The sequence below is a fragment of the Pleurodeles waltl genome, chromosome 6 (genome assembly GCF_031143425.1).
Source record: "Pleurodeles waltl isolate 20211129_DDA chromosome 6, aPleWal1.hap1.20221129, whole genome shotgun sequence".
Lineage (NCBI taxonomy): Eukaryota > Metazoa > Chordata > Amphibia > Caudata > Salamandridae > Pleurodeles > Pleurodeles waltl.
The window spans coordinates 541,032,419-541,052,156 of NC_090445.1; the positions used below are offsets into that span (position 1 = coordinate 541,032,419).

General features: G+C 45.4%; 1 protein-coding gene across 2 annotated transcripts in view; it reads left to right on the forward strand.

Moving 5' to 3' along the window:
• Nucleotides 1-19,738, forward strand: part of MAGI3 (membrane associated guanylate kinase, WW and PDZ domain containing 3) — a 946,614-nt gene that overhangs the window by 576,454 nt on the left and 350,422 nt on the right. For both annotated transcript variants that reach the window (XM_069238693.1, XM_069238692.1), the window contains exon 9: nt 3,462-3,650. In XM_069238693.1, the coding sequence (XP_069094794.1) occupies nt 3,462-3,650 (189 nt within the window). The remainder of the gene's footprint in view (nt 1-3,461; nt 3,651-19,738) is intronic.

The window sequence follows — 19,738 nt, forward strand, 5'->3', positions numbered from 1 at the left end:
CTGCCTTTCAAAATTCACTTGATTTCGTAGGAAACAATTCTTCACGTTTGTCCCGCCTTGAAGCTGCGTTTTTACTGCCTTGCAGACTGACCCTGTTACATGGATTATTTGCACGATTAGCCATTTAGCTTAGTGTGGCACACTATTTTTTTTCTTGTGCCTCGCCGCTCAGCGCTGCATGGCTGTATGGTGTTTCTTCCTTGTTGTGGGCATGTTGCTGTTTCTATATGGTGTCTGAGGATGTGAAGTTTCATATTTTGCGAACTCGATCGGACGAGCGCTTTACATAACTGCACATATAACGCAAACTTGATCGGAAGAGCGCTTTACATCACTACATGAAGTTTCATGTATCACAAACTCCTACGTATTTTTTTTTCAAACAGCTTATTACTCCTGTCTCCTCCTCCCTCATACCCTGAGTGCACAGCGTAAAACTTTTCTAAAAATGGGGGCCGTGCTTCATTTTTCAGCACGGAGCCCAAAAGTCATTGGGGATGTGTTTAATTCAAGATTGCAGTGTGCAGTACCTTTTGCAGCCAAAAGAGGGCCCAGGGACACTGAGGGGACAGCCTGTGGTATTGCGCCCTTGCCCTGCCTCATGCACATTACAACAGTAAATGTTGCAGGCTTTTTGCAGCCAGCATATTACAAATATAAAAACACTAATGTAACCATGTTGTTCCGGCTTACATTTCACATGCACTACTCATTCTTCCATTCTCTATGAGTGTTTGTTTTTTTCAGGATGTTGTTACTTATTTTTTTTCACAGCCAGTATATTATTCTTGTTTCCCTTCCCTCATAACCTATTTCTCATTTTCTGGCTCTCCAACGCTGCAAGGTCATATGAATGGCAATAGCGATTTGCAAATATCATCGCTCCACTGCATACAAAAAACCCAAAAGTTAAACAAATGCAGTTTTCAATGACACCAGTGGCTCCAACTTTAACAAATGCGAAACCTAATGCATTGCAAATGCTTCTCTTTCTTCGAATTTGTCCATCCAACAGGATAAAGAGTTTTTATTTTTTTAAAAACATTTTTATTAAGTTTTCCTCTTTGAACATTAGGCCACCATTACAAGACAGTAGGTGAGAGCGGGGGAGAAACACGGGCAAGGTGGTGCGGACTAACTCAGGGGTAAACCGGGTTGAGAGGAGCTACATGGTTAGGTAGTGCAGAAGCAGCACGAAGGCAGTGGGGGCTGAAACAACATGGGGACGGGAAGCAATACCGAGGATCGTGTGGGAGGGAAATGACACGAGGGAGGGAGGGAGGGAGGGAGGGAGGAGCAAATGGACAAAAAGAGAGCATTGTGGAGGTCAGGTGAGAAAAGCAGGCAGGCCAGAGAGATAGCAACCTAGAAATGGATGACACACAGGTGATAAAGCAATGTGGGAGTGCACAAGGGAGACTGAAACATGAAGATGTTTGGGGGAGAACCACACAAGTGAGAGAGAACCTCACAGAGAGTGAAAGAGAAGTTCACTAGGAAGACAGCTGGAAAACGCATGCGCTCTAGTGGAATGATTAAGCCAAAAGAAAAAAGTAGTGTCTAAAAACACGAGCACTATAGGGACATAGCTATGCCTCCAAGCTCCAGAGAAGGAACACACACGAGAAGAGGTAGGAAAGCCCATGCATGCCAACTAATAATTAGCAATCAATTGAGCGTGATATTGGAGCCAATTAATAGTAACGGATGAGCTCTAGGCTAACAATGCATCTTACAGCAGACATCATGTGCTGTTCAGTAGCCAAGACCTAAGCAGGCTTCAAATGTCAAAAATAACACTTTAGATTGTGTTTCTCCTTTTATTATGACATTCATTTAATACTTCTCTTGAACGCATGCATACAATTTGCAGTGGATGCTGTGTAGCATCAGCCACTTTTCAGAAGCATGTCCTAAGGATAACAATTCCAGGGTAGCTACAAGGGCTACCTCATATGTATTCGGTAATCGTTAGAACTTGAATGCATTATTCTAGTGCTGATGCATATTTTGGGGCAAGCTAGACTGTATTAATGTTTGAACCCTCTTCTCTTGAAGCCTCCCTTGGGTTCGCAGTATGTGTCTTAATACAATCCTTGATTTGAAACAATGTTTGTGTTTTGTAGGAGTAGATAAGTAAATGTAAGCATGCCTAACTCCTGGAAAATCAGTCTTGTGGTCCCCACTCAATTCCTATACTCATTTTCTGTCCCTAGCACAGTTTTAGTTTTTGATGTGTAAGATATTCCCATACTAATGACAATCTGCCAAGTAAAATCCACATGCAGAATATATGGAGGGACACCATTGAAGATGCAGAAATCCCTACTGCTTTACAGCACCAGCAGCAGTGTCAAGAGCTCAAACATTTTCAGATTGGTATTTGCCTTTAACAAACCCAGTCTGATCACTCGCTCATCCTTTACAGGTGCACATGCACGCAGTCTTGAAAAAGACTGAGTCTAATCTAGTAGAAACTTATAGCAGCACCCCGACCTACATAGGGTAGCATCAGACCAGGATTACTACCAAGCCTCACAGCACACTGTACATTAGTAAAATAGGCTGCATGAAACATGGACAGTGATTCCCTCATAACCAACCCATTTTAGCAGCTTAAAAAGTACACACACCATCATGTTAATCCCTTGTGAATTGATAAGTTAGTAATTATCTGCTTAATACACACTAGGAAACTGAAATGAGCTTGGCAGCCCCCAGACCTGCCAACTCACAAGGTGTCCTTGTGTGATACACTACATCTGCTCCCATTGCACGGTCACCTGGCGAGGAGCCAATATCACCTGGTGGCAGAGAAAACGAGCTGAAAACCACTGTAAGCAGTGGTTTTCAGCTCGTTTTTGGAGGCTTTCAATTGCTGACATCCATTAATGGCTGTGAAAACACCCCAGGACATCGGCTACAGCCTCAGCAAGCTTTTGTTTTCTTTTAGAGGAAGGGGTTTGGGGCCGGGGTGGTGGGAAGAGTGCCTATTAAGTGCTCCTCTGGATGAGGCCACACCCCCTCCAAGGCGCCGCCCCCTCCTCACACTGTAAGATTTTTCTAGAAGTTGCAGGTCTGAGCCACTGAAGTAGGTAATGCACACATGATCCAAGCTCCACACTGGATTTTAGTAGCTTTTATGAAAGGTTTTTAGCGGTGCCCTCAGATTCTAACACTTTACACTAGTTTTTAGGAGGAAAGAGCACAAGCCCTAGAAGTAGCAAAGTTGATATATAGATGACTTCTCATCTGTTTTAAAAACACAAAAAATACTGCAACTATATAATGGGTTAGAATTTCTGAATTTGTTGTTACGTGCTTTCATGACCTGTACTTAAAACAGGGGTTGACTTGCACTAGCAAGTTGATATACAGCCTGCACATGCCGTCTGTACTATGAAGAGTAATAGTGTACATTTCTTAAATGCTACTTCCTTTTTGTTTTCTGTCCTGTGCAGATTGTGAGAAATCTTTATTTACAAGGGACCCCTCTCAGCTGATTGGGGCAGTCATTCGTACATCCTTGAAGAAGAGCACAATGGGCTTTGGATTCACCATCATAGGAGGAGACCGGCCAGATGAATTCCTACAAGTAAAAAATGTGCTCAAGGATGGACCCGCAGCCCAGGATGGGAAGATCGCGCCAGGTGAGATGTGGAAATATTATAAAAAGCGGAAATTTAAATTTAACCACTTTGGGAACAGAAATAATTAATTTGTCAGAAGGATTGATTACAGAGGAAAAAAGAGCATTATTTTTGAGCAATCACATCTGTACGGAAGTGTAGGAGAAACTATTTGTAATATTTCAGGCTCATTTGCCACCTTCACAATAGACTATCAATCCATATTCAACTTCTTTTAAGTAATTTTGTTTCTTTCTCTTTGATGGTTACACATTTCTTAAAATGAGGAAGTTAAAGACCTAGTGAGGGGTTTGTCAGATATTTGATGAGCTAATGGTGAATAAACATTGAATTGTGGGTGGGTCAGGAGATGGAAAATGAGGCCACTATCGGAAGGGAAGCCAGCAATTAATTGCGGCCCCAGAAATACTAAAGGTCATCCTCGGATGTTACTTTAATTGGTATTTTATTGTATATGTTTGATTCATAAATAGATTACCATTCTGGTGTCTCATTAATTTAAGGCTTATTCTTAAGTAAAGATCTCCAATTACTGATTAAGTACATTTGAACAACCATGTATTTTGTTTGGTAAGAGAGACAATGTGAGGGGTAAAATATGCCTGTCGTTAATCACATTTAGTGCATTCAGAGGTATAACCCGCACATTTGTTTTGTTAATCTTAAATGCTGTGATTTTTTGGCAATTACTGTATTGACTAGAATAGTAGTAAGAACTGTTGTGTGAACTTTCTTCATTCCACTTTTTTTCGTTCCTCTTTTGCTTTCACCCTCCCTGGTTTTTTTGCTGTCTTACCTTTCTTTCCATCTATTCTTCCTCATTTCTATCTATTGATTCCCCCCCACCTTTCTTTTAATACGTTCCTATTTGTTTCCTTTTGAGATGGTCCATTTGAGGTTCTCCAAGGTCCTGTGTTCAGTGTATACGTTAAACCTCTGTGTGAATTCATGTAGAGGCATATCCTATTGCACTTTTTCCGGTGACCTGTGGATGTGCTCTTAACTGTGTTAGATTTGAACCTAAATCTGAGAATGATGATTTGATGACTATGGAGACAGACTAAGAGATCAATTGATGATGATCAATGCTAAAATATGCTTTGCTAGAGGAGCCACTGTTTCCACATCGAGGTGTATTGACTTCCCTCTTAAGGTGTGTTTAGGTTGGGCAGACGGCAAAAATTTGGTATTCGTTATCTGTGAGCTCTGCTTGGGTGGCCAATAGTTGCTTATTGCATGGCTTTAAATCTTTAAAGCTTTTTTTATTACGTTTTCCACTTTCAACATATAGGGCGCCATTACATGAGAGGAGGATTAATCAATAGCACCTCTGTAAATGTAGTGATACAAATCAATAATGCACTGCACAGTACAACCATTGTAGCTATGACACAGAGCAGACAGGCATAACTTTAGTGCAATGTATATATGCAGTACCAGTACCAAAATAGTTGTACAATTGTATGTATTTTTTAGGTCGTGCGTAGCAGCGCATAAGCGCTGCTCTTCCCAATATGTTGTAATCTAATCTGTGGGCTTTAACCATGCCCATCTCACGCCCATCACTTTCATTGGTTCCTGGGCATGCCTTCCAAAAATTCCTTGATCAATGCTTCACGTTTGTCCCGCCCTTAGGCTGGTTTGTTACCTCCTTGGCTATAGACCCTGTTACATGGATTAGTGCATGATCAGCCATGTAATTTAGTGTGGTGCCCTATTTTTCTCTTTTGCCTCACTGCAGGGCCGTACGTCGTTTCTTCCTCTTCCTTGTTTTCAGGCATTTTGCTGTTTCTTTGCGACGTCTGTGGGGTCTTTTTATTTTTAGTAGTTTTATGTAGTACAGACTTGACATGAAAATATTGGAGTGCTTTATTTTTTTGGCAGTTTTATATAGCACAAACTTGATACAAAGGTACTGCAGCACTTTACATGGGCACCGGTTACATTACACAAGAACACATTCATTTTTGGTAGCAAGGGGAGATTAAGTGATTTGCCCAGAATCACAGGATGTTGAGCCAGTGCTGAGACTCGAACCATGTTCCCCAACTCCAAAGTCGACAGCTCTGGCCCTTACGCCACATCCTCTCCCCTAGGGTTCTTTGTCTGGTTCATGTTGGTGCAGTCTGGGAATAACTTGTTTTTCTTTTTTACATAGCTCTTGGTAACACAGGTTCTGTCATTTCATAGCACTGCAGAGCAGGTACAGTTCTCAACAAGTATGCTATAATTCATTTACATTGACCTTGCAGAGATGAAGAGGTGAAAATGCTAGGTCAGGATTGTAATCTGTGACATTCTCATTCTGTCAAGATCTCTGTGGTGGGTGCATTAACCAACTGACTTCAGTAGGGCTTAATACTAGGAGATAGCACGTGCTCTTGATAACCTCAGGAAGGTCACCAACCAAGCACATAGGTTAGTTCTAGACAAGAAGATAGCGAAGGGTGTTGTCTCCATAATAGTTCAAAAGAAGTTGTGACTCCATACCCAAGCACTTCACAGCCTCAAGCTAAATAGCAAAAAAAATCTAGCCTTTGGATGTTAAATGGACCTCTTCAAATAGAGTTCATTGAGTAGAGGCAGCCATTTTCCTAACCCGGTAGCACAAATACACAACACAAGAGTGCCACAGTGAGAGGAGCAGTGTATCATAGGGCACAAACGTCGAACAAAATCTATCACTTCCTCTTCTCAGAATTCACTGATGTCGTGGCTTTGACAGTCCTCTCACAGCAACTGTGATCTTGCAGACACCACTTCTGGAAGCACTGTCTAAAAGAGCGCTCAAATAGCACTGCTTCCTGTTTGAAGACGCCCCACCCCGAATACCCCCCACAGTTGCTGTCACAGGCACAGAATGCTTCCTCATCACCCTCTGGACTCCTGTGTATAATATCACAGCTAGTCTCTAGGAATGAGGCAGAAACACTCCCAAGATGGCGGCCTTGTTGCGTTTTCTCTCCTGCAGCTACAGGCCTGGGAGGGTGGTTGTGGCATACATCCACTACACTCCAGACCAAAACACATAGGTAAAAGACATTGTTATTTACAACCCCAGTAGGTCTAACTCTCACCAATGTGAGAACAATTGCATTGCAAATGCTAATTCTAATCTTAAATAACTTCCTTGTCTGGATCTAGGGGGTGTCATCTCGCGGCATCCAGTCCTCTGCACGATTACCAGTTCTGTAAGTCTCTGCATCAAGTAACTTCTATTGTAGCACAGTAGACCGAGTTTCCCCTTTGGTTTAGTGAGTTTAACAGGCAGTCTGAGTACACCTTTTTAAAAGGTTAAGTGTTTTAGCCACCTCTGTTACTTATCTTTAATTTTCTGCTTACTTTTTCTAGCCTCATTGCAGTGCCCTCTGGCACCCCATGCTCACTTATTGTGCTTTAATACCTTCTGGATGGCCCTGGCTACTTTAGACCCTCAAGGTTCTACTCACCCTGCTGCCAAATAATTTACAGAACCTTTGACCCATCAGATATTGGGTAAATCCATGCTGCGATCTTGGGTTAGTTTACCAGACAGCCTTAAGTTCTCGAAGAATGCTGTGAGAGCATGGCTTTCTCTGTAGATGGTGAACTTCCTCTGCGGTGTGGTGGCTGCTTCCTTCCACACCAAATTATTAACAATGAGTGTGCCGGCGAACTAACACCTGTTCTGTGTCTCCAGCGCCTCCTCCCATAAACCCAGCCAAAGAGTAATGTCAGGAAGACATGCTTATGGGGAGGGGACCTAAACACCTTGAACTGCTGTTTTTCCGACTGTTGTCACTGTGACTTTACTAGAAATAGCGAGGAAGCTGTTGGATGGGATACCATCCAGTGGATAAAACCGCTAGCGTGTACAGGATCACAAGTTGAAAATAAGTGATTGTTGTGAAGACAAAAAACATAAAGCTTTCAATTTTTTTCTGCTTGCATTTTTTTATTATTGTTTTACCATAATCAGAGTTGCAGTACAAGCATATGAAGCATGCATATTGTGTCAACCTACATTGTCGTAGGGGAAAGCTAATAGCACATAGATGCCTACTAGAAGCAGTTGACGCACCTGGTTTACCAGTTGTCTTGAGGTGCCCTCACTATGAACAGTTTCTTTACATAGTAAAGGTAAAGATTCAGCATTAATAGTATGTGAAACAACACAACCGCAAGAACAGGTAAAAACTTGGAGTTCTCTCCCACGTAACCACAGAGCCATCCCCCGCAAGGAGGGACGTAGGCGGCATATGCACCACACGAGAGGTACAGCAGCAAATTCCTGCGCGCAGGTAGCTCATCTAGTCATCAACGATCCATCATCAACCACAGTAGTTCCCGTGTCCACCCGTCGCCCCAACTCCCGCAATCAATCCAGCATCGCATTGCATTGCATCCCAAACCACTGCAGCCAGGGGGTATTTTCGTAGGCCTATGTTGTCTTCCCTGCGCACCTCTACCCCCTTGGCCTCCACCCACATCACAAAAAAGTTCTCCCATGCCACTATTGTGGGTGACTCCATGGCTTTCCATCTCCTGGTAATTAGGCGTTTGGCTGTTTAGAGACCAAAATCTAGGAATCTCGATGAGACCTTGTGCTTCTTGGCTCTGCAGAAGGGGCCCAAGAGGCAGGCTTCACATGTGGAGAGTAGAGGACATGATGTGCATTCTGATAGTTGTGCCTTAACCCAGCGCCAGTAGCTGTTTAGAGAGAGGCAAGACAATAGCATATGAAGCAAGTCTGCCCCTACCAGCATACAGCAGAAACAGGCGCCGTTTATTTGGTGGAAATATTTGTTGAGGTTAGCCGGCGTGAGATAGGCCCTGTGAAGAATGTAAAACTGGATGAGGCGAAACCTAGATTTGCGCGGAATGTTAGTGTGGCTAAACAATGCTACAGCCCATTCTTTGTCAGGACAGGGCCTGGCCAGGTATGCTTCCCAGCTGGAGCGCAGCGCAAGTGTGGGCCGTGTGTATTCGCAGGGCATCAGTGAGCCAATGTACCAGGTGTCTTCCTTGCCCCCATGACCTTCATATATTGTAACAATAAGTGCATTGGTGGCTCAGCTGTTATGTTTCCACACTGTCTCCATAGTGTCGTTATCAGGGAATTGTATAAAAAGAACTGCCCTGGTGTTAAGCCTGTCTCTGTCGCTAATGTGGCAAACTGGGTAAGTGTGCCCTCACCGTATAGATCCCCCATGGTATGTAGTTCTGCCGCATGCCAGGGTCTCAACTCAGCGCTGCTTGTGAGCTGCGAGCCTTATGGTGTGCCTGGCAGTGCCAGGGCAGGCGCATACGGAAGGGTTGCATGCATGAGGCGCAAGCTTCTGTGGTACAGGGGTGCACCACACCCATCAGCGGTGCTTCCGGCACACTCACGCTTTGCAAGAGGGTGGAAGAGATATAGTATCTCGGGCACTGCCCAGGGCAGTGCTTTTGTGGCCATATCTGACAGCTGGTGACCACAGAGCCACCTCACCACCACCTGGAGCTAGGAGGCCAGTTAGTACTGCTCTATATAGTCCAGAGGCAGGTAAAATTTCTTCAGCGCTACTCTACAGCGGCCCTTGTTCCAGAGGAATTCCCTGATTTTGGTTTCCAGTTCCCTAAAAAATGTGGCCGGAACATAGTAGGGGAGGTTGGGTAAATAGTAGAGCAGATGAGGGAGAACCACCATTTTCAGGAGGGAAATTCTCCCCATCACTGAGAGCGGTAAGGTTTGCCAGAAATTAATCTGGGCTTGGATGGAGGTCACTGCCCGCTTAAGGTTGCCATCATGAAGATCCACTTCTGATGCTGAGGTAGTGGAACATTCTAGGCTGCCAGGGAATGTGCACCGCGGAAAGACAAAGGCCCGGGTCAGGCAGGTCAGGGTTGAAAGGGAACAAGCATGATTTCGTCCAGTTGACCCGTAGTCCGGAGAGCACGGTGATATTTTGCAGTATATCAAGACGTGTCAATATCTCTAAGGTATAAAAGGAAGTCATCTCCATATAGGGATACAGTATGTGGGCCATCCCCCTAATGGGGTACTCTAGGACTCCCCCCTTCGGCGGCGTTCGACTGCCAAGAGTTCCATTGCAACTGAGAATAGCTATGGGAAGAGGGGGCGACCCAGTCAGGTTCCCCTGCCCACCGCAATTAGGTCAGAAGTGATCGTGTCTGTCTTAACCCTGAGCTGAGCTGAGCTGAGGTGGGGTGTATAAGAGTTTCACCAGTCACAGGAAGCAGCGGGCCAGTCGGAACCATCTCAGCACCTCAAACAGGTGGGGCCATTCCAGGGAATCAAAGGCTTTTTCTAGGTCAAGCACCAGGCAACCTGCGTGAGGCCAGTCCTGTGTCAAGTATCTCAAGACCCTGAATAGGCACCTAATGTTCAGGGATGTGCTGCGGTCCGGCACAAGTCTGTTCTGTTTGGGGTGGACATGCTGGGGCGCCAGTTGCATTGCCATAATTGTGGCCAGGATTTTATAGTCTGTGTTGAGCATCGCAAGAGGTCTGTGGGAGCCCAGTGCCGCTGGGTCTCTACAAGGCTTGGGTAGGGATACTAACAGCGCCTCTAGCTGTGATGCAGGCAGGGTTATATTCTCCAGTGCCTCTTCATAAAGATGAGGTGCAATAACGGAGGGGAATGACTTATAGAATTCTGATAGGAGGCCGTCAGGCCTGGAGTTTTGCCGGTGGTTAGTTCGCGGATTCTGTCCTGTATCTCAAATAGTGTCAGGGGTGCGTCTAGTTCGTCCCGTTGCTCATCTGTCAAACAGGGTAGAGCGATCAGGGAGAAAAACTCAGCATAGTCTGCTGAATTTGCCGTCGCTGAGGAGCGATATAGAGCAGTGTAATAGTGAGTGAACTCAGTGTGTATCTCACCTGGGGTGTGGAGTGTTGCACCTACCACTAAGCGCAGTTCCACTATAGGGGCACGATCTTGTTCCTGACGGATCAGCCAGGCCAATAGTCTGCCTGACCAATCGGCTGCAGCGTGTGTTCAGGCAGAGTGGGCTGCATAATTAAGGCATTGCAGCCTCTCTAGCAATGACACATGTTCTGCTCGAGCGGACGCCAGTGCTCTGGTGTCTGTGGGGTGCTGTATGGTGCTTTGCTCATGTGACAGCAGGGACCTTTCCACTCGGGTTAGGTTATGTTCAATGGATTTGCACAGGTTCCATTGTGTACCCGGACAGTGCCCCCGTATGTAGACCTTGATCGCCTCCTATTCAGTAAGTCCTAACAATGCGGAACCAGTATTATGTTCAAAATATTCTGGGATCGCTGCGCTCAACAATGCCTTAAATGTGGCATCCTCCAGCAGCTTGGGTCATAGTCACTATGTGGGAATGATGAGCGGCGATGCGTCCCAACCCAGCTGCAGAAGCTGGGGATTATGATCAGAGTGGGTGCGGCCTAAGTAGTCAGTCCGCAGAACCGCGGAGTTCAGATTGTTTGTGCAAAGAAAAGTATTCTATAAAGTCGTACATGTAACTGATGTGGAGTGGAGAAAAATGAGTAGAACATAGTTTCAGGATTACGTTGGCACCATGAGTCCAGCAGCCACCAATGCTGGAGCCATTCCTGTAGCCCGTGCGCAGTGAGCACTGTGGGCGCAGTAGGCAGCGGGGGGAAGGAACGATCCAGGTGGGGATCTAACACACTGTTGAACTCACCTCCCAATAGCCAGGGGAGGTCACTCCATTGAGAGAGGGGTCCAGATACCTGGCGAAGGAATGAGGCCTAATCCACATTCCGCGCATAAATGGACCCCAGCAATACTGTCCGGCCACTCAAGCGTCTGCGCACAAGCACATAGCGCCCCTTAGCGTCAACCTCGCAGTCTTCAGCCACAAACAGAGTACCTGGCCTTATCCAGGAAGATAAAATGGTCGTGAACAGCTGCCCTTGTCAGCGCCGCCGCAACCTGGCATCCTCCGGGTGTGAGGTGCGTTTCCTGCAAGAGCACCATGTGCATCGAGTGTCTCCGAAAGTAGGAATATATGGAATATCTGCACGCTGGCATGTGTATGCCGCACACATTCCATGTAAGGATGTTGGTAGAAGTCATACTTGTCAGTGGATGAATGGCTTCCCAAAGTCCCAGTCGCGGGAGTCCCACACATCCGGGTGGGGCGGAGAGGGAGGGGGGAAGGACGGGAGGAGCTTGAGCTCCAATCATAACCAGACCTGAAACTAACTGCTGCCATAAGATAAATACTGTAGAATACCATCAGAGCAGAGGGACAACCGGTATCAGCCCAAACTATGTAACTTGCCTATCTGATGTTACCAGTGCAGGAAAGAAGGACCCACAAGCAATAGGGTGGAGGGTGGTTTTGGGTGTTGGTCAGAAAGCTTTGGGGCGGAGGCCCTTGACATGTTAGTTATGGGCAGCAGATGGACACGCAGCACGGCACCTAATGCAGGACCTAACTATCTAGGCGGGATCGGTCTCGGCCTGCCAGCTGAAGTGTGGGAGCAGCGCAACGATTCACATAAGAAATGAGTCAACTACCACAGCCCTTAAGTCATCTCATATAACAACATTACGCACCAAGTTGCGGACTGAAAAGGTCTACATTTGATGGCTATAGAAGCTCAGATGATATTGTCCGCTGTCTGGGGAGTCACCGCAGGGGGTTGGGGTGGGGGCGCAGGAGCCAGTGTCAGAAAGCATATCAACAAAAGAGCTGCATTCTGCAATGCCTGCCGTCACTCCCTTATGATCTGTTCCAGGTTATGAGCATAGCATGCATCCAGGGGGAGGGCCTTGCATAATTTAGGGATGGTCCGTCTGTGGGGTTGAAAGTCTTAGTGTTGTCCCCTCTGCCATTGCCTCTTTTTGGCTAATTAAGTTCCAGCCATTCTCATGTCTCTTTTGGGCTGTTAAAGAAATTAACCTTGTCACGGGCCACTACTTGCAGCCTAGCAGGGAAGAGGAGGTAGGATGTTAGGTTGAGGGCACGAAGTTTGTGTTTCACTGACAGAAAGGAGGTCCGCTGTTTTTGTATGGCGATGGTGTAGTCCGGGAATATCATAACCTGCGCATTGTCAACCTGAAGTGCCAGGATCGATCTTACCTCCCGTAAAATAATGTCCATGTCTGCGAAGTGTAGCAGGCAGATCAGGAAAGGATGCGGGCCCACGCCCGGTGGTCTGGACCTTGTCGGGACTCCATGGGTGCGTTCAACGGAAAAAAAAGGCATTAGTGATCCGGTTGAGACTATTTCTCGGAGCCAGTTCGTAGCATAGATAACTGCGTCTGGGCCCTCCACGTCCTCTGGAAGGTCCACGACATGGATGTTGTTTCTTCTGGAGCACCCCTCAGTATCCTCCGCACAGTGCTCCAGAGTCACCGGCCTGCCCAATACGGCTTGCATGGAGGTGTCTAGTTGATTCCTCTTGGGAACAAGTTCATCCAATTGGCCCTCCAGGGAATGAGTTTTTTCTGCTAGTTTACGATGATCAGTGTGAAGCAAGGTGAGGTCAATGGACACCTTTTCGATCTTTCTCTCCAGTGAGGTTCAAGCCTTGTCCAGTGAGGTTCTGATGCGTTCCACTGCTGCCAGCACTGCATCTAGTTTGTGGCCATCAGAGTCCAAGGCCCCAATCCTCAGTGCTGACTGCTTGTTTCCAGTTCCAGAGCGTAGGCTGCCAATCCCTTTAGCTTTGGGGTCCTGATAGCTTAGGCTCATTGACTCGGTCACTTCAGGCCACAGCGGCCACCAGGGTGTAATGTTCCAGCAGCCAGGAACACGGGGGGCCCGCTTGCATGCGCTATGTGTGGGTCGCAGTGCGCAGCAACCTGAGCGGCCCTCCGCAAGGTGATGACCGGCCCCAACTAGGGCAGCGGTTTACCGCACTGTTCTGTCACGTGATTCCAATTTCAGTCACTGCTCCAGGGACTGCTCGAGGGCCTTCCTCATACGCGCCTCTAGTGCAACCCCTCCAATGCAGTCTCTGTCCGCAGCCCAGAGCGGCAGTGCCAAGTGGGTTACAAAGTCTCTGGTTGTCCCACAAGTAATCCAGGTAGCTATGAGGGGGGGGAGACAGACAGAAGTTTGGGCCTCTCCACCTCCACCTCTGCCTCAGACCCAGCACTGTGGCCCTGTGGGCTTTTTTTTTACCGGCTGTGGCAGCGCAGGGAAAGTCTGGTGGCTACCAACGCGCCCAGGCCACCATGCGCAAGCCATCTCCCCACGTCGTGCTCCGGCAAGATCTCTCTGCCGTGCAGGCCAAAGCAATACCAGCTACCACACCCCTTTTTTTTTTTTGGTCAGGCCCAACTGCCTCATGTAGCCAACCCAGGCCAGACTGCCGCTCACCGTGCAGCGCCATGTCGTGTAGACCTCATTGGCTCTAGCGCATTGGCTCTCCTTTCGCTGCCCTCAACACTGTCGGCTCCCTCCGAGCTCCGCACACCCACCTGCTGGGATGCGGCAACCCATCCTCTGCCCGATGCCGGTAAGGAGGGTATAATAGGGGCCTCGCTGTGGAGCTCCACTATCCCTTGCCCACCATCTTGGCCGGCCAAGCCACGCCCCAAGAAATATAAAGCTTTCAAGCAGACCTCTTCAGAGTGGCCTTCAGCTGCACACTGCATAGCATTCATGGGGCTGCAACCGAGACAGCACATAGACTTCGTCATTGCATAACACACAGCACTCTAAAGCACAGTCTTTTATTAAAAAAAAATACCAGATAAGTGATTAAATAATTCGTTTAACCCCTTGTCAATTTTAACAGTCTGTTTTTCCTTCAACATGGTTTTTAACTGCTGTTTTTAGTGTTTCTATCCCACTTGTCTGCATTCCAGATTCTTTTACATATTTGGGTATTTACCTTTTATTCTTATATTTTCAGATAGATCTGAATCAGTGTATATTTCTTTTATTGAAACTTGAGCTACATGCTAAATCTTAGTGGTGGTATTCCAATGCCCCCCCTAAGCTAGGAAGTATTTCTAAGCCTGTAGGTCTACTTTTACAAGAAGTACCCTTTCGTTATTGTTGCTTAAAGTATTTTTTCTGTTTCTTAATTGCTCTGTATGTATATACTGGTGATACAGAAAGAGGACAGGAGTTGTGAATTATAGGTAGCGGGGCTTGGAAGGCCATAGATAGCTATGTGAAAAAAGTTCCACTGTTGGTCCTAGCACAACATATTTTCTCTCTTTTTCCAGGCCACACAATTTACTGTCAAATCTGTTAACGAAAAACATCCTTTAGGAGGAGAAAAAGGGTAATAATACAAATCTAAAGCTCTAGAGGCAGAAACGTTTCCTTCCAAATCCAAGGTTACATGGAGTTAAAAGGGAGGCATTAATTCTCATTCATCTCCAAGAACCAAGTGTTCACCGTAACCACTGTTCTGTAGATGTTTGTTGGTTCAGAAACAACCACAATCAGACAGCAAAGATATTTCCAAACAACGAACTCCAGCTAAAGCAATAAACCACGGCACATCCCCATTGTACTACAACCAAACATATTATTCTATGGAATGCAAAAACAGAGCTGGAGCATACTTGCCAGATCCTGCAAAGATCAAAATAATAGTTGAGCCATAAAGAAAATGAAAAGAAAGAGGAAAATCAAAAGGCAGTTAAAACATTAAATTTCCCTAAATGCATCCTCTAAGAAACAGTCTGTAGCTGCTATTTGTGAGACCAGAACCAGGCCAGTGCATCAGATTTGCAAAATATAGAGAAATCATGTATAACCACAAAAAATACAGCAGTCTTAGAAATGCTGCAATAACCATGTTGGTTATGAGGCTGTAAAACCATTCATCCAAATTTTAATGTTTGTAAATGGGCAGATGCCTCATGTCACGTCACACTTGATCCCTTGACTGTACTCTTCTCCTTTCCACCATCATGACAAACATTTGTTTGGACTAAAGTGGATGTATTACATACATCGCCAGAATCCTTGACAATCACATGTTCCTCATTTCCACATCTTCAAATGAACCAAAACCAACTACACACCCTTTTTCTCACAAATTGGTATTTCATTCTGTACACCACATCACCCACATTCCAACCTTTTACCTTGTGTCAAATCATCATTTGTACTTCTTGCTGATGCTCAGTAACCTTCTAAGGCATGAATCACACAAAATATTTCACTTGCTGTTTCCACACTGAAACTTCAAACCTGCCAGATGTCCTTTGGAAACCCTCAAATGGTGAAACACCTGTCTTGTCATTGGACATGATGCAATGTACTCACACAGTTTCACACAGGATTCCTTTCTACAGTCTCCTTTGCTGCACAGCTCTTTGCGCCTAGCTGTTGACTTGTCTGTTAATTATTTATGTTAAACGATTTACTTTTGTTGAATACAGAGTAGTTCTGTGGCTTTTGATGTCTAAACCTTTAGATTGGAGGTTTTATACAATCTTCTCCTCTTACCCCTTCCCCAGCAGTACAAAACTCCACTAGACACAAAGAATAATTAAAACAATATGTAGGATGGGAACTGCCCCCAGGAATCGACCTTACCCCCACCTCTAAAGCTCCAACAGACTTTTTGCCTCTTTAATACCTAGAGCAAAATCCACAAAGTTCCTGCTATCCAGCTTGCCCACATTCCTCTCATTTGTGTGACTAGTCCTAGTGACAGCAACAGGATCAGATGAAAACAGTGATATGATGTCCATGTGGTCTTTGCATGGTCCCTGGCTCGGGCAATTCCTGTCATGGGCGGTAGGCCCACCGACACAAGTGGGGTTCCTTTTTTTATTAGTATGAGACTGCTGGGAGAAATACTGTGGATCTCCCTAGATTCCATAATATTCCCTCACCGAGATGTGAGGAAGATTCAAGATATTGCCCAAAGTTTGAGAGTTTTAGGACATTGCATGTAAGAAAACATTGTGGGAGCTACACAAGCATTACCCCACTAGACCACTCTGGGTGTCTAGTTTTGAGAATTTACTTGGTTTCTTAGTTTTTCCTGGGTGTCCGAGCCTGGACCACATTTTACAGCTACCCACATGGCCAAAACTGGTTATTTTTCATGCCAAACCAAAAATGTGATGGTTCCATGTCATATTTTAAGGCCATTTCTGTTGTGGTCACTAGGCCCTGCCACACAAGTGGCACACCATTTTGTAGATCCTGCAGATTCTGAGCTTTTCTTCTCAGAAATGTGAGGATAGTTTGAGACAATAGACAAAGTTTGAGATTTTAAGGATATTGTGGGTAAGAAAGGTTGGTAGGATCCATGCAATTCAGACCACCCTTGGTGTCTAGTTTTCAGAAACGTCTGAGTTCTCCTACTTATTTTTTATTTTATTATTTCACTGATTAATTTATTTGGGCAAGCCTCATGAGAAATCTACACAAAAGTTACCTTCCTGCATTCAGGATTTTATCTGGGTTTCAGAGCTTTCTAGGATTACTCTTGGATTTCACAGCTCTTTCCACCACAAACTGAAAGTAGGTTGAAAACACAAAAAATAGTACATCTCTGATTATTCCACATAGCTAGGAAGATGCAATTTGCATATTAAACCTTTTGTTGATGCCAGTTTTGGGGAAAATATGCTTTCTTGAAGCACCTTTTCCGGGGAATTTTTTTTTTAAAATGTTGCTCGATTTTGGCTGTTTTCTCGGTTCCGTCCAGATGAAATCTAAAACGCTGAGTACCTTTAAAATCCCTAAGATGTGGTTAAAAAGTGCATAAATGTAGTGTAGTTATCTTATCTGGAAAAAAGTTATGAACGCTTAGGTGTAAGTGCCCCAAACATCAAAGAAGCATTGGCAATGCCAGTATATCTGCCTTCAGAAGAATGTTGTATGGTTTTGTGAAGCAGTTCAGGTAGATGGGAATGTCTATGTATTTGTGTGGAAGCAAAGAACTGTAGAACAATATTGATGTAGGTTAAAAGGCCAGGTGACGGTTGTACTGCCAAGCCAGACCTAAAAAAAAAATGTAAGTTAACGACTGCCCATCTGTCCTGCTGCCAGAGAAAAACACCATAAATTATTTAGCTAAGACGATTTAATAGCATTACATTGTCAGGTGTTACGCCCTGAAATTTAAAGCTCAAGCAACTGGATAGATAAAATGATCACAGCTGTGTGGAGGGCAAGTACTTTTTTGTGGAAGCACACAACTTCTGCTTAATCAAAACATGTACTCCTGGCTCCCAACTTGTGGGTGGAGCCAAAGTCCCTTTCAAGCGATGCCCACATAATTGTTTGATGACACCTGTGCTCACAAGCAGGACCATAAAAAGGGCTCTACCCTGGGGCCACTGTCAGTGGCGTAACAAAGGCCCCTGCAGTGGGGAGGAGTCCCCAAGTCCGGTGGGGGCTCCCTCAGCACACTACACTGTGCCCAGGTGGCAGGCCCCTGACTGGGTCCAGGGAGAAGGGCCCCCCCTCCAGGGACTTTGCAGGGGGGGCCTCCCGAGTTTCGTTATGCCAGTGTCCGCAGTTAAGGGTTGGACAGTGCTAGCAAACTTTAGTTGCCTTGTTACATCTCGACCACTTCAGGACACTAAGCATACATACTAACTGCTGTTCTGTAGATGTTTATTGATTTAGAGACAAATCCCAAGTACTAGACATCTAGGCTACTTCCGAGCAACTCCCCCAGCACAAGTGATAAGCCTTCACAGAAGGCCACATGGAGATGGTGTTGGAAATGACCGAACATTGACCTTAGTTAGGTCTGCACGGTGAGTAGAGTCTGAGAATCTAAATGGTAGTTCATGTCTTAAGGACATCTCACATATTTTCCCCTGAGCAACAAGAGGCTCTGTGTGAAAGTTTCCATCATGACAGTACAAAGCAAATGTAATTTTGGTTGTTTTGCTGGATGGCCGGTTTGCTTTTAAATAGAGTATTAAAAATAGGTTAGATGTGAGCCCAGTTCATTTGCTGTCTGCCAACAAGGTTATACATTTTAAAGTTGATATATTCGCCAGTCCATTTATTTAATTCCAATTCTTAGTTGATCCCTTGGAAGAAGCTGTGTGACTGTTTAAAGCAGCTCTTACTGCAATACAAAAGTAGTGTAGTACTGCGGTAGTGCATTGGGTGTATGACCTTCCGTCGGGCGGGTATGAACCTGAGCAAGAGACGGTTCTTGAGATCTAGATTTTTTGATGCCGACCCATACTATTATTTGCAGCTGGGATTTAGCTTCCCACTGTCTGCTGAGACCTGTACTACCTAATGCACATCATGTTTCAAGAGTACTCGGTGCATTGGCACACTGTCCTGAACTTGAGGTTAGTAGGTTAATAAAACTGTTATTGGCAGAACTATTCATATCTTTCTGTTTGCATTAGAGTATACACTTAGCAGAACGTGTACTTACCAGACTGGGATAGGCTTCCCACGTCGCTTGTGTGTTTTGGAAATGACTACTTCATAATTATAACAGGCGGGATACTCAGTTGGCAAGAAACGTTGTCCAACCAGTTTCTTGGTATCTGGATTGGCCACTGTGTGTTCATTAGGTGGAGATGTGTCCTTGATGTTTCTGTTGTGTTTCTCCCACATAGCTGTCACTTCAGGACATCTGATCATTTTTTAAAGTTCTGTTTGTTGGCTTACCTGTGTGTGAAAGATCTCTGTGTTTGTCTTAATTTACTCTTTGGTGGTGTGGGTGCATGGGAAGCAGATGTCATCTCTTTTGAAGTCGCAGGGTGTTGCTTCATTTAGTTTCTGCTGTGATTCAGCTGGAATGCATTGGTAACAGGTGACCTGGACTTGGCCTGGATAGGCGACTATTTATAGGCTGTCATTCATGGTTTACATAATGCAGGCAGGTGTCACCCCTGTACCGTGCAATGCCTGGCGGAGCATGTTATGCTTGCCTGAATGCACCAGATCTGCTCCTTCGGTGAGGTTTCTCTGGATCTGTATAGTATCTGGCTGTTTCTCGGACAGGTTTTTCAACAGTGGTCGATTGATGGAGGACATTTTGCACTGAGGTAAGCTATTTGTCCATTGCCCTCTTTACTTCAGCCTTTTAGTTAGTCGTAAATCTCTGGCCCTGCTTTGCAACCTGGCTTCAGCTTGATAGGCGAGTGTACCTCCGAGAGATGTGAATCACTGCGCCACCTTTGTACGGAAGGACTC